This window comes from Chlorocebus sabaeus, chromosome 9 (genome assembly GCF_047675955.1).
Source record: "Chlorocebus sabaeus isolate Y175 chromosome 9, mChlSab1.0.hap1, whole genome shotgun sequence".
Classification (NCBI taxonomy): Eukaryota; Metazoa; Chordata; class Mammalia; order Primates; family Cercopithecidae; genus Chlorocebus; species Chlorocebus sabaeus.
This window is the reverse complement of record NC_132912.1, coordinates 7,728,466-7,742,600: the sequence shown is the minus strand read 5'-3', so window position 1 is coordinate 7,742,600 and position 14,135 is coordinate 7,728,466. Positions and strand designations below refer to the sequence as shown.

The 14,135-nt window shown below is 41.9% G+C and overlaps 1 protein-coding gene across 1 annotated transcript in view; it reads left to right on the top strand.

Annotated features, from left to right (window-relative positions):
- Nucleotides 1–14,135, top strand: part of ITIH5 (inter-alpha-trypsin inhibitor heavy chain 5) — a 101,395-nt gene that overhangs the window by 35,758 nt on the left and 51,502 nt on the right. The window contains exons 6-7 of the mRNA XM_008002218.3: nt 12,048–12,217; nt 13,233–13,349. Coding sequence (XP_008000409.3) covers nt 12,048–12,217; nt 13,233–13,349 — 287 coding nt within the window. The remainder of the gene's footprint in view (nt 1–12,047; nt 12,218–13,232; nt 13,350–14,135) is intronic.

Here is a 14,135-nt window from a genome sequence, read left to right as displayed (position 1 = left end):
TAGCAATATTCTGCTTTAGTTCCTAGCCCTTTGTTTTCTAAACTCTTTTTTTCCCCCCTGGGCTGCTTGACCCCGTTTCCAAGCTGTCACCTGGGGTTCCTGGGTAACCTCAATTCCTCATGTCTGTCAAAACTGAGGGATTTACGAGACCTTGCGCTAACCTAACATTAAAAGGAAATCTTAACTCTAGGAATGGGGAGACCTTTGTAACTGTTTTCATGTTCTCCTGCCATCTGGTTCGTCACCGAGAAGTGTTTGGCACTTAAGGACACGAAAGAAAGAGAGAGAGTATCAGGTTATGCTCTTAAAAAAATACATTCTAAAAAGACAACCTACAGAATAGGAGAAAATATTTGCAAATCATATATTTGATAGAAGTCTAGTATCCAGAATGTACAAAGAATCCTTACAACTCAACCACAAAAGGATAAACAACCCAATTAAAATACGAGCAAAGGGCTTGAACAGACGTCCTTCCAAAGAAGACATATGAATGGCCAAAAAGCATCAGAAAAGGTACTCAACACAATTAGTCATTAGGAAAATGCAAACCAAAACCACTTCACACACATTATAGGATGGCTATAATGAAACAAACAAAGGAAAGTTACAAGCGTTAGGGAAGATGTAGAAAAATTAGGATCCTCGTACTTTGCTGGTAGGAATGTAAAATGGAGCAGAAAAACATTTGAAGGTTCCTCAAAAAGTTAAAATGAGCAAGAGATCTAGCAAGACCCAAGATCTGGCAAAATTTACCAACGTAAGTCAAGAAAATGCTGAAAACCTGATGGCACTGTCACCACCAACAGCTATTTCCCCCTCAGTTCCTTCAACAAACACATACTGAGCACCTATGCCAGGTACACTGTAAACTGTACACTTAAAATGAGTACATGTTATGGTGTGTAAATTAAACTTCCATAAACTGTTTTTTTTTAAATGCAAGGAATAGAAAGAATAAACCATGAAAGTCATATGACCACACCTGTTGAATGGCAGAAAAACTAGTCAGCATTATTCTTAACTTTACAAATAACTAAAAATTTTTAAATTACTTGTAGATTTTTAAGTGTTTAATATACATTTATAGAATATCACACCCAAAAGTACAGCTCCCTAGCCCCACCCTAATAAATTCAAATTCACTTGTCTAGGGTAGGACTTGTCTAGAGTCGGTTGTCTGGAATTCTTTCTAAACCCTTCGAGGTTACTAGAGAGTATAGTCAGGATTGAGTGTCATTGATGTAAAGATGGAGCAAGTCCTCTGGGTATATATTCAAAATAACTGAAAGCAGGTACTTAAATACTTGTGCAGGAATGTCTACAGTAGCAGTATTCACAGTAGCCCCAAAGTGGAAACAACACAAATGCTCCTGAACAGGTGAATGGAAAAACACAATGTGGTCTATGCATACAATGGAATATTATCCAGGCATGAAAAGGAATGAAACATGGATACATGTTACAACATGGACACATGCTACAACATGGATGCATGTTACAATACGGACATGTGCTGCAAGATGGACACATGCTACAACACAGACACATGCTACAACATGGATACATGGTACAACATGGATATATGCTACAATATGGACACATGCTGCAATATGGACACATGCTACAACATGGACACACGCTACAACATGGACAAACTCTACAACATGGATACATGGTACAACATGGATACATGCTACAACATGAACACATGCTACAACATGGATGCATGTGACAACCCGGGCAACGTGGACACATCCCACAACATGGATGCATGCGATAACACAGATACATGGTACAACATGGACACATGCCACAACATGGATGCATGTGATAACACAGATACATGGTACAACATGGGCACATGCCACAACATGGATGCATGTGATAACACAGATACATGGTACAACATGGACACATGCCACAACATGGATGCATGTGATAACACAGATACATGGTACAACATGGACACATGCCACAACATGGATGCATGTGATAACACAGATACATGGTACAACATGGACACATGCCACAACATGGATATGTGCCATAACACGGATATATGGTATAACATGGACACATGCCACAATGCAGATACATGCTACAACATGGATACATGTTATAATACAGACACATGCTACAGCATGGATACATGCCACAACACAGATACATGCTACAACATGAAGGAGTCTTGAAAACATTACGCTAAATGAAAGAAGCCAGACTGAAAAGGTCACATGTATATGATTGCATTTAGCTGAATGTCAGGACACACAAATCTGTAGAGACAGAAAGCAGATTGGTGGTTGCCTGGGGCTGGCAGGAGGGAGAAATGGAAAGTGGCTGTTGGATGGTTGCAGAGTTTCTTTGGGGTGATGAAGATGTTTTGGGGTGATGAAGATGAAGATGGAGGTGGTGTTTGCACAACATTGTGGATATACTAAATGCTATTTGTTTGTATACTTTAAAATGGTTAATTATGGCTGGATGAGGTGGCTCAGGCCTGTAATCCCAGCACTTTAGAAGGCCGAGGTGGGTGGATAACTTGAGGCCAGAGTTTGAGACTGGCCTGGCCAACATCGCGAAACCCCATCTCTATTAAAAATACAAAAATGAGCTGGGCGTGGTGGCACACCTGTAATCCCAGCTACTTGGGAGGCTGAGGCAGGAGAATCGCTTGAACCTGGGAGGCGGAGGTTGCAGTGAGCTGAGACTGCATCACTGCACTCCAGCCTGGGTGACAGAGCAGCGAGAGTCTGTCTTAAAAAAAAAAAAAATGTTAATTTCATGTTCTATGAGATTCACCTTGACTTTTGTTAAAAATGAAAAAATTACATTCTAGGTTGTCAGAATCCCACTCCCTCCACATGTCCTGGAAGCCGGTTTGCTGTATTCTCTGGCAGTTACCTGTGGGTCCTTCACATGCATGGGAAGGCAGATAGCAGGACTGGATACCACACAATTTATGGCTTGCTTTTTAATCATATCACTCCTATGTTAGTGTCCAATAAAATGTCAATCTTCAAATAATCCTAAGAACTGCAGAAGCGTCATTGGAAAGAAGAGAACCTCTGGAAATACAGCTTTATGACCTTTTATTTGGAAGACCTGGTGGCTGACACTGCAGCTGTCTTTGAGGACAGGTTACTGACCAGCCACATATCCCGTAAGGCCAAGTCCCCTCGACCAGAGACTAGCACAGTGTCCTCCATGTCACTTGATGCCCAAGAACGGCTTGAATTGCATCCGTTTAATTTTTTTTTTTTTTACTTTATGTTTTTATTTTCTTTCTTTTTTATTTTCTTTTACTTTAGGTTCTGGGATCCATGTGCAGAACGTGCAGGTTTGTTACATAGGTGTACATGTGCCATGGTGGTTTGCTGCACCTGTCAACCCGCCATCGAGGTTTTAAGCCCCGCATGCATTAGCTATTTGTCCTAATGCTCTCCCTCCCCTTGCCCCCCACCTCCTGTTTTTAAAATTATTCTGATGCCTTCCTTTGTTCTGTGAGCATCATGACTCTGCCTTTGCTGTGAAGGCTTCGGTTGTCTTCGCAGTCACTTGATGTGGTTCCTGGCATGGAATGGGTGCTCAGTACGTGTTTGTTGAAGGAACTGAGGGGAAATAGCTGTTGGCGATGACAGTGCTATCAGGTTTTCAGCACTTTCTTGGCTTACGTTGGTAAATTTTGCCAGATCTTAGGTGTAGCACTTATGTTGTCATGAAGCAGGGATTAAGAGACAAAAGTAATAACTAACTTTGGTTCCAGAAGACTCTGGTTACAGAAAAATCTAGATAAATCCCCCTTAGCTAGGGTTTCCAGATGAGATATAAGATGCCCAGTTTCATTTGAATTCAGATAAACACTATGTCCTGTGCAATATTTAGGATATGCTTGTACTAGGAAATTATTCATTGTTTATCTGAAATTCAAACGTAACCAGGCATTCTGTATTGTAATTTGCTAAATGGGACAACTCTGCCCATTGAAGGGCTGCATCGTGACTGGCTGTGAAACCCCCAGCTCCAGGGTCCCGGCCGGGGTTCAGTCTCTGCTCTGCAGCTGGAAGGGCAAGCCCCTGTTTGGCCTCTGCGAAATCTCTGTACCTTTGCCAGGAAACAATCTGGTTGTTATGTGAGGGTTTCCAGCATTGTTCACACAGAAATTACTCAGGTATGAATCATTTGACCTCATAGTTGGTTGTGTTTTGGTTTTTAATCCCATATGAAAATCCATGTTATCTTGTTTGTTTTGATGTTGGCTGTGGCTCCGTCAACCCAAGAGTGGCACGGGGCTTTGGCTTTTCTCGGTAGCCCAATTACCGGTGAGCCATCCTCCTCTTTACTGTGAGGTTTCGCTCCTTTTCTTCCTTTTTCCTGCTGCCTTGGCTTGCTGTGGGGGGTGGATGTTGTCAGTGTGTGTGACCTGGGCCACCACAGCTGTGGCTGAACCAGAGGTGGGTCGGGGGACGTGATGCAGATCACCAAGAGCATCGGCCACACCCCTGAACCCTTTCGGGAAGAGAAACATCAGTTCCCTTGAAGCGCTCCCCCCTCCATCTGCCCAGCTACGTGCTAATGCGTTTCATCATTTTCATCCTCAATGTTCCACAAGCTGGAAGTGAACTCTCACATGTTTCTGGCGCTGTGCAAGGTTTCTGGAATCTACAGACGTCTAAGATGTTGTCACTGCCTTTGCAGAACTTAGAATTGGCAATTAAAAAATGGCAACCTGTCTCCTGGGTTCAAGTGATTCTCCTGCCTCAGTCTCCCCACTAGCTGGGGCTACAGGCTCACGCCACCAGGCTCGGCTAATTTTTGTATTTTTAGTAGAGACAGGGTTTCACCCTGTTGGCCAGGCCGGTCTTGAACTCCTGACATCAAGTGATCCACCTGCCTCGGCCTCCCAAAGTGGTGGAATTACAGGTGTGATCCACCATGCCCGGCCCATCTTAGTCATTTCTAAGTGTTTGGCAGTGTTGAGTCTATTCACACTGGTGTATTGCCAATCTCCTGAACTTTTTCATCTCCCAGACTGAAACTCTGTACCCATTAAACACTGACTACCTATCTCTCCTTCCCCCTGGAGTCCCAGATAACCACTGTTCTCCTTTGTGTCTCATCTATGAGTTGGACAACTTTGCATACCTCATGTAAGTGGACTCATACAGTATCTGTTCTTTTGTGTCTGGCTTATTTCACCTGACCTGATGTCCTCAAAGTTTATCCCTGTTGTATCACATGTCAACATTTCTCTTCTTTTTAAGGCTGAATTATATTGCACTATGTGTCTGCACCAAGTGCCACTCCACTTTTCTCGGTTATTAGCCCCTGCTCTGCCTGCGGGCCAGAGAACACTGTAAAGGCGTTTAACAAAAGTCTCTCAGTGTCATATTCCTTGGCTGCTGTACCATTGTTTCTGGTGGGCTTCCATTTGGTTGAGTTTCAAATGCTTGGAGCAGCTAGTATTTGAGGTCTCCAATGGACACAACGTGATGGCAGAAAGGGATAATGCATATCTATCTATCTATCTATCTATCTATCTATCTATCTATCTATATATTTTTTTTGAGGCAGAGTCTCACTCTGTTGCCCAGACTGGAGTACAGTGACACAATCTTGGCTCACTACAACCTCTGCCTCCTGGGTTCAAGCGATTCTCCTGCCTCAGCCTCCCTGGTAGCTGGGATTACAGGCATGTGCCACCATGTCCAGCTAATTTTGTATTTTTAGTAGAGATGGGGTTTCTCCATGTTGGTCAGGTTGGTCTTGGACTCCCGACCTCAGGTGATCTGCCTACCTCGGTGTCCCAAAGTGCTGGGATTACAGGCATAAGCCACTGTGCCTGGCCTGAGAATGCAGGTTTTTAAGGATTCACTTTTAGAATGTGTGCTTGCTGGGTGAGGTAGCTGTACTTGTTTTCATGCATAGTCTCTCTTGGGAAGTTTTTCAAACATGGAAACTGAGAGTTGGGAATCTATTGTTTTAGGAAGGAAGAGCATTGAATAAGCAGCAAAGAAATCTGATTTGCTAAGAAACCTGGGCAAACATCTACTTAACTATAAAATACTAGAGTTGAGTTTGAATCCCTTCAGCTGTAAATTTGAATGAGTAGTCTGTGCTATGTGTTGCTATCATATCTATATGACACTGTTTTCCAAAAGGATTTAAAATACCAAGCATTCATGTAAGGGGAAGAAAAATCCTTTCCCAAAAGAAAACTGTGGATAGTGAGAGACTTATGAAGGCATTTAACCAAATTCCTTCTTGTCATCATTGCCTCTGTGTTACCAGTTTTTCTTTCAATCCTCTGCTGATTTGCTTGAATTTTGTCTTTATTTGCTACCCTCAGAGCGTAGTGCGCCAATTATTCACAGTCTTTTTGACCTCCATATATTTAAGAAATTGCCTCGTTGGATCCCAGGTGAGCAGGGCTCATAAACAAACATAGACAATTTAAGGTTCTTTCTAAAGAGGAAATGAGCAGGCAGTGTGTGCTGGGAAATCCTTTTGTCAATGCACCAGGTGTTGGCTGCTTTTCTCCGACAGCAGCCAAAACCCAGACCCTCAGGAAACAGAGGCCAGGAAATCCCTCTGCCCGTCGACCCAGAGGGTGGCGCTTCCAGCCCATGGTTGTGAGCATGGGACTCTGCTCAATCTTTCACCTTTAGACATTTGACACAGCAGTTGGCTGCCAATTTTCCCCACGTGATAATTGTCTGGGAAAAGACTGTATGTTTGTGACCAACATCCGTGTGTCAGGACATCACTAAGGACATATGTTTTGTTCTCAACTTTCTCTTCAGCTCTGATGCACAAGCTATAAATTACTTTGTCATCACCCAATAGGATCAGTCAGAGGCATATTTAATGGCACTTATAGGCATGGTTCTTAACTTTCTTTAGAGTCCTTGGAGAATGTGGCAAAATTAATGCATCCTTTCTTCAGGAAAAAAAATGTACATTTACGCTTACGTGCAAAATTCTGTATGTGATTTTAGGGGACTTTCAGATAGCTACTGACTTCATTATACTTTGTAAAGATTTTTTTTTAAGATTATTCTTTGTGTAAGTATATTGGCATATGTATAATGTGTATATCTATTGAATTTCCTGTTATGAATGTTTATTATGTGTCTGTCCTTTTGAAATATGATTTGTTTTTATCAAGCTTTCAGTGGTATAGAGAAAACTCTCATGACAAAATGTGAACTGTATGTTATCAAAGAGCATTTTTTTCTTTATAAATTGCCTTTCATAATGGACAAAGAGTACAAGAAACTACTTCTGAAGGGGAAGAGAACGGAGCTAGTATGTATCGAGCACCTGCTGTCTGCCAGGTACCATGCCGGGCACCTTACATATGAGATCTCGCTTCATCTCAACAATGATTCTATGACTGTGGAATTGTTCCCATGTAACAGACGTGGCACTGAAGCTCAGGAATAGTAAGTCAGTCGTTTTGATTCAGTCACACTCTAGAGCCCACTCTCTTTGGTATTCTGTAGTTTGCAAAGATAACACAAAGCTTGCTCAAAAATACTGGGCTTTAGAAAAGAAGAGCGCCCCCTGGGAACCCTGGTGGCCTGAGAGGCAGGGAAGAGTCAGTGAGTGGAGGAAGAGCATGAGTGAATTTTCCCAAGGGCAGGAGGGGCAGTTGTGTATCCCTGGGGTTTTCTTGTATGGGACCGCCAATGCCTGCATGAAGACAGGAAGATGGCATTAGAAGACTCCGTCTTCCCCAAATTGGAGCAGGTGCTCCAGCTCGCCCTAGACGTCGGCAGGAAGGAGAGAACACGAAGGAGGAAAGAGACATGGGTTCTCATTAGACAAGTGTGTCAGATTCTTCCTCTTTTTTGGTCTGCACCAATCTCTTTCCTTGTGGTCTTCATTAACCTGTGACTCTGAGGACCCTGCGGGTGACACTCATTTTTGTGCTTAGGAAATATCTGTGGCGGTGAGCAGGGTGAGCCCCCATTCACAGCAAGGAAAAACGGAGTCATATTCTTCTGCTCTGGAATTTTGGTCAGTAACGGTGGAACAGCCCATACGAACCTACTTAACAGATTTTTTTCCCCCTTAATAAAAAGATGATTCTATTTTCCAGAGATGCTCCTCTGGAATTGCTCCCAGTAAACTTAAAAAAAACAAAAACAAACAAACAAACAAAAACAACATAGTGAAAACTTTATTGGGTCACATTTACTGTCTGATTCTTACTGGGTGGTGGTTGGCCTCAGGAAGCAGGCTTCTTGGTGAGTAACCAAACTGAGAATCAACCCACTCTTTGGGTGTGTAAAATAAGCCCATTTAGTTGAATCTCATGAATTTTCATCATGAACTAGTAAAACCAGAGGTCACCAGGAAACCAACATAATCATACAGTATCCTTCCTCATGGTCCATATCAAAGAGCCTAGTCAAGTGAATGACGAAGAGAGAAATTATACTTTCTAATCCCCAGTGCTTTTACTCAGCCATGAATGGTATTAATTCAGGGAACTTGTGAAAAGCATTTTCACGAGACAGATTGGAAGCAAGACTAAGTAGGGGCATGCTGGCAGCATAAAGAGAGTCTAATCTAATTATTGTAGAATCTTAGAGATAATCTAAGTGCTGCCTAATTGCATACAACACATTTTATTGACTCTTTTCTATGTGTAAGGCACACAGACGGTGTGTGGGGTACATACCTATTTTCTATGGGCAAAACCCAGAATCACCCAGAGGGCTCGTTAAAACACAAATGGCGGACGGAGTCCCATCCCCAGAGTTTCTGACTCCGAGTTTCTGGAGTGGGCCTGAGAACTGGCATTTCTAGCAAGTTCCCAGGAGCTGCTGATGCTGCTGGTTCAAGATCTCACTGTGAGAACTGCTCTACACTCTCATGGGGGGGATTATTCCAGGGTTCACTTGAGCCCTTCTAATGGGATGGGTTGTGAAAGCGGCCGATCCCAACAGGACAACTTTCTTAGAGTTTACCGACACCGCGCTGAAAAGTGCCTCCCGGAAACTCTCTCCCTGGTCCTAACTCTGCCGGCCGGAATGGCTCTGGACACACCTAATCCTCATTTAACAAATGCCCATGCACATTCATCCTAAGGAGGACAGAGAGGGGTCGGTTTGGCAAATAACGTTGTTATGTTCCATGCCTGTTTAATCTACTTTGCTAACAATAAATTTAAATGTTAATAACTGGGGTGCACATACACCATAAAGGGTACAAATGTCATGTGTACAGCTTGATAAAATTTTACATAGGTATACACTCATACAACTGCCTTCCACATCAAGACATGAAATATTTTCACCCTTCCTCAAACTTACCATGTCCTCTTTCCCAGTCCGGAGCTGGCCCTCAAAAGCCAGCACTGTTCTATTCCAGTTGCCATGGATATTTCCTGCTCCTCTTGAACTTTATGCAGACGGAAGCAGAGAGAACATGCCCTTTTGTATCTGATATTTTCAAGAAGACTGTGAGGTTTAACCATGTTCTAAATAGCAATATTAGTTCTTTTGTTTTTATTGCCTTGTGGTATCCCAAGTTTGGCTTGTGTTTATAGTTGTATATTTAATTGCTCTTTCTATTTTTTTTTGCGGGGGTGGGGGTGTTGTGGGATGGAATTTTGCTCTTGTTGCTCAGGCTAGAGGGCAACGGCGCAATCTCAGCTCACTGCACCCTCCGCCTCCCTGGTTCAAGCGATATTCTCCTGCCTCAGCTTCCTGAGTAGCCAGGATTACAGCCACCACACCCACCTAATTTTTTGTATTTTTAGTGGAGACGAGGTTTCTCCATGTTGCCCAGGCTGATCTCAAACTCCTGACCTCAGGCGATCCACCCGCCTCAGCCTCCCAAAGTGCTGGGATTACAGGCATGAGCCACCGCGCGTGGCCCCTCCTTCTATTTTACATAGTTAAGGTTGGAAATTGATATGGTTTGGCTCTGTGTCCCCACCGAAATCGCGTTTCGAATTGCAATCCCCATGTGTCAGAGGAGTGGCCTGGTGGGAGGTGATTGGACCATGGAGGTGAATTTCCCCGCTGCTCTTCTCGTGATAGTGAGTGAGTTCTCACGAGATCTGATGGTTTAAAAGTCTGGCGCTGCCCACTTCTCTCTCTCCTGCCGCCGTGGTGACTTGCTTGCTTCCCTTTTGCCTTCCGCCATGATTGTAAGTTTCCCGAGGCCTCCCCAACCATGCGGAACTGTCCATGCACTATCTGGATTTTCCCAACTCCTCCAGATGAGCAGATCTGTGGATGCATGTTCTCTCTTATGTAACTGTCTCCCTACAAAAATAAACTTTTCTCTTTGCTGGCTCTCTGATCACTTCCAAAATCCCTGTCCTTGGTAAGTGCGAGTAATAGAAGAATCTGTTCTACCTTGTGGTTCCTGTTAAGGTTACACCTAAATTGTCTCTGAAAAATAATTGTCTGTTTTGTTAAAGGAAATGTTTAAACTTCCTTTGACTTTTGTGTCTAATAAACCCTCAGCAGAAGGAAGTTTATTTTTAAATACAAATTACTGTGGCCACTTAACGCCTCATTTCCTTTTTCATTCTGCTAATTGGAGATGGGAAATTGCTGGTCAGCCTATTTCATGCTATCAACTTGAGTACATTTAAAAAGACAATCAGAGGCTTTGCAGCAGTTTTAAGTCTGGCTTTGATTCAATATCTGGATAAAAAGCCTCCACATACCCTTATGATTAAGAATTCTTGTTTATGTTTTCATATTTTCCATGGTGCATGCAGACCTCATCCTTTGGGTTTTTATTGCTAAGTATGTAGATATAGTGTTGTTTGGGTTTATAATAATTCTCTGGGTTCTAACAGGAAATGAAGGTCAGGAGTAAAAGATGGGATGCTCTTTGCTTAATCTGTCATCACACTAGATTTTCATAAATTACATAACATCCATTTATCTGTTTATCTTTCTGTAATTCAAATTTATATCCTAAATTTCATATTAAAAAGCTTTGAGAATTTTTTTTTTTTTTTTTTTTTAATGAGCCACAGGCTGGGCATGGTGGCTCACGCCTGTATTCGTAGAACTTTAGGAGTCCAAGGCAGGAGGATAGCTTGAGCGTAGGAGTTCAAGACCAGTCTGAGCAACATAGCAAGACCCTGTCTCTACAAAAAACGACAACAAAAAATTATCCAGATATGCCGGTACGTGCCTGTAGTCCCAGCTACTGGGGAGGCTGAAGTGAGAATCACTTGAGTCCAAAAGTTTGAGGCTGCAATGAGCTGTGATTGCACCATTGCACTCTGGGTGACAGAGTGAGACTCTGTCTCAAAAAAAAAAAAAAAAAAAAAAAAAAAAAAAAAAAAAAAAAAGGAATACAGAAAAAGAGAAATCCTGTAGGACAAATGACCAGCGATTTATCACATATATGTAGCATCAGAAAAGAGGTGGAGGCAGACACTGGAGATTAAAAGAAGCAAGAAACAAAAATGGAATGTGATTGGGGACTCTGTTCTAATCTTGATTCAAACAAATCAACCATACCAAGACCCTTTCTTTAGGGAATCAGACAAATGTAAATACAAACTGAGAATTAGATAATAATAGGGCATTGAGCATTAATTTTGTTACTTGTGATAATGGTTTTGTGGTTATGTTAGTAAAAGAGTTCTTACAGGTAAAGGCATACTGCAGTATTTATGGATGAAATAATGGTGTCTGGAATTTGTTTTTAAAATACTCTAGGAAAAAATGATCGGGGAATAGATAAACACAGATACTAAAGATTGGTAACATGCTGATGTTTGTTAAAGCTGGGTGATGGATACAGGTATTCATTTTACTATTCTCTCTACTTTTGTGTGTTTTAAAAATTTTCATAAGAAAAGGTTCAAAAAGAGGCATAAGAGGGGAGCTACATGATGACATATTTGTCACATTGTGATATATGAGTACAGTCTTAGAAGTTCCTGTGAAATACAAGCCTGTAATAAAATGAAATCTAAAACTCTGTGTCTGCCAAACAGTGCTTATTTCTTTTTGGAAAAAAATAAGTTATTAATTATGTTTCTGTCTTGTTTGCAGATGATTCTGGGCCTCCCCCATCGACTGTCATCAACCAAAATGAAACGTTTGCCAACATCATTTTTAAACCTAGTGTAGTACAACAGGCCAAGATTGCCCAGAATGGAGTTTTGGGAGACTTTATCATTAGATATGATGTCAATAGAGAACAGAGCATTGGGGACATCCAGGTAATGGGATTGTTGTTGCTATTTCACATTGGTTGGTCCATACTTTGGATAGACTCAGACTGTAGATTCCAGTGTTTACCTAAGGGAGAGAGAACTTTCTGCTTCTTAGTAAATTTGTTGTAACCTAAAATATTTCTTCAAAGAGACTAGTGGTATTTTTTTGCTGAGGGTACCTATTTCTGGCTTCAGTAATCTGCAGAGCAAGTGAAATCTGTAATATCAAGCTCCCTGTGGTGTTTTAGATGAAATTAGAATTTTAGTTCATGCTCCATTTTATTTTATTTTTGAGACCGAGTCTTACTCTGTCACCAAGGCTGGAGTGCAGTGGCCGATCCTGGCTCACTGCAGCCTTTGTCTCCCAGGTTCAAGCGATTCTCCTGCCTCAACCTCCCAAGTAGCTGGGATTACAGGCACCCACCACCATGCCCTGGTAATTTTTGTATTTTTAGTAGTGATGGGGTTTTGCCATGGTGGCCAGGCTGGTCTCGAACTCCTGACCTCAAGTGATCTGACCGTCTCAGCCTCCCAAAGCTCTGGGATTACTGGCATGAGCCACTGCAATTGGTCCATGTTCCATTTTAATTAAAAGAGACTGCTCATTTTCCTTTAGGTCTTATTGTTCCAGAGACAGGGTGGGGATATTAAAACCTATTAATTGCATCCAGAATGTAGAGAATCTTGATGTCTCAGCTTGTAAGATGCTTGGTAAAAAAACAGATAGCGAAGGAAGCAGAATTCTCAAGTAGCAAAGGTCCAGGGGATAGATAGTTAAACTTGAAGTGGTAGTCATCATTGATCAATTTTAAAGGGAAGAGTCTACCCTTTTACAGATTAAATTAGCAATTAGTTCTCTTGGAGGGATCAGGGGCTTAGATAATTCTACTCCAGGTGTGGAATCTGAGCCTAAGCTCTGTGTCATGCTTTAACTTTTAGAAATTCCATAGAATACCCACTTCAGGTATTTTTCCTCCCTACTCTAGGTACTACCGTTTTTACTTTCTTTTCTCTCCACCAGGTTCTAAATGGCTATTTTGTGCACTACTTTGCTCCTAAAGACCTTCCTCCTTTACCCAAGAATGTGGTATTCGTGCTTGACAGCAGTGCTTCTATGGTGGGAACCAAACTCCGGCAGGTGAGTGAGTGCCAACCGCCCATTTATTCCTCTCTCGCTTTTGCCTGGGACAAAAGACTTGCTTTGCGAATAAAGTTCAGTAGATGCCAAACGTCAGCTTTACCATCCAGCGATTCCTGCCTATGGAGAGCCTTCCTGAGCGGATTCAGTTAAGTCATTGACATAAACTGTCATTTCAGCATGGTGGTTTTAAGAGAGCAGAGGGACGTGCTGTAGAAACCCCTTGAAATAAAGGGCACTGGCAGAGTGGATAATGTAAGTGAGACAGGAATACATCGACGGGGCCAGTCCTCAGCACGATCATTGATGGAATAATTGTGTTCAGTGATGATTCCTCTGAGAATAGTGGAATAGAATCACTGGAAGCCTCGTTAGAATAAAGAACTCAGGTCTCAGTAAATCAGGACTGATGTTGTCACAAAATTTAGGATGAATCTTAAAATTCCCGGGTGGTGGGGAGACATTCAGGGGTCATGTAGTTTATGTTGAAAAATTAGATTCCTGAAAATACGACTATTTATACTTTTCTTGCAAACCACTGGAAAAGACTATTTCTTATCTTATTTTGGTATCATAAATGTCAAAATCTTGCATTTACAATACATTCCAAACTCACATAATAGAAAACAGAGCTACTGGTTGCCAGACCAGCTAATATCTTTACGTTCTTCGAAAACATAAATCTCTTAGTTTGTCTTTTAAAATTCATTATCTATTTTATTTTATGTATTTGTTTGAGTTGGAGTTTTGCTCTTTTTGCCCAAGCAGGAGGACAATGGTGCGATC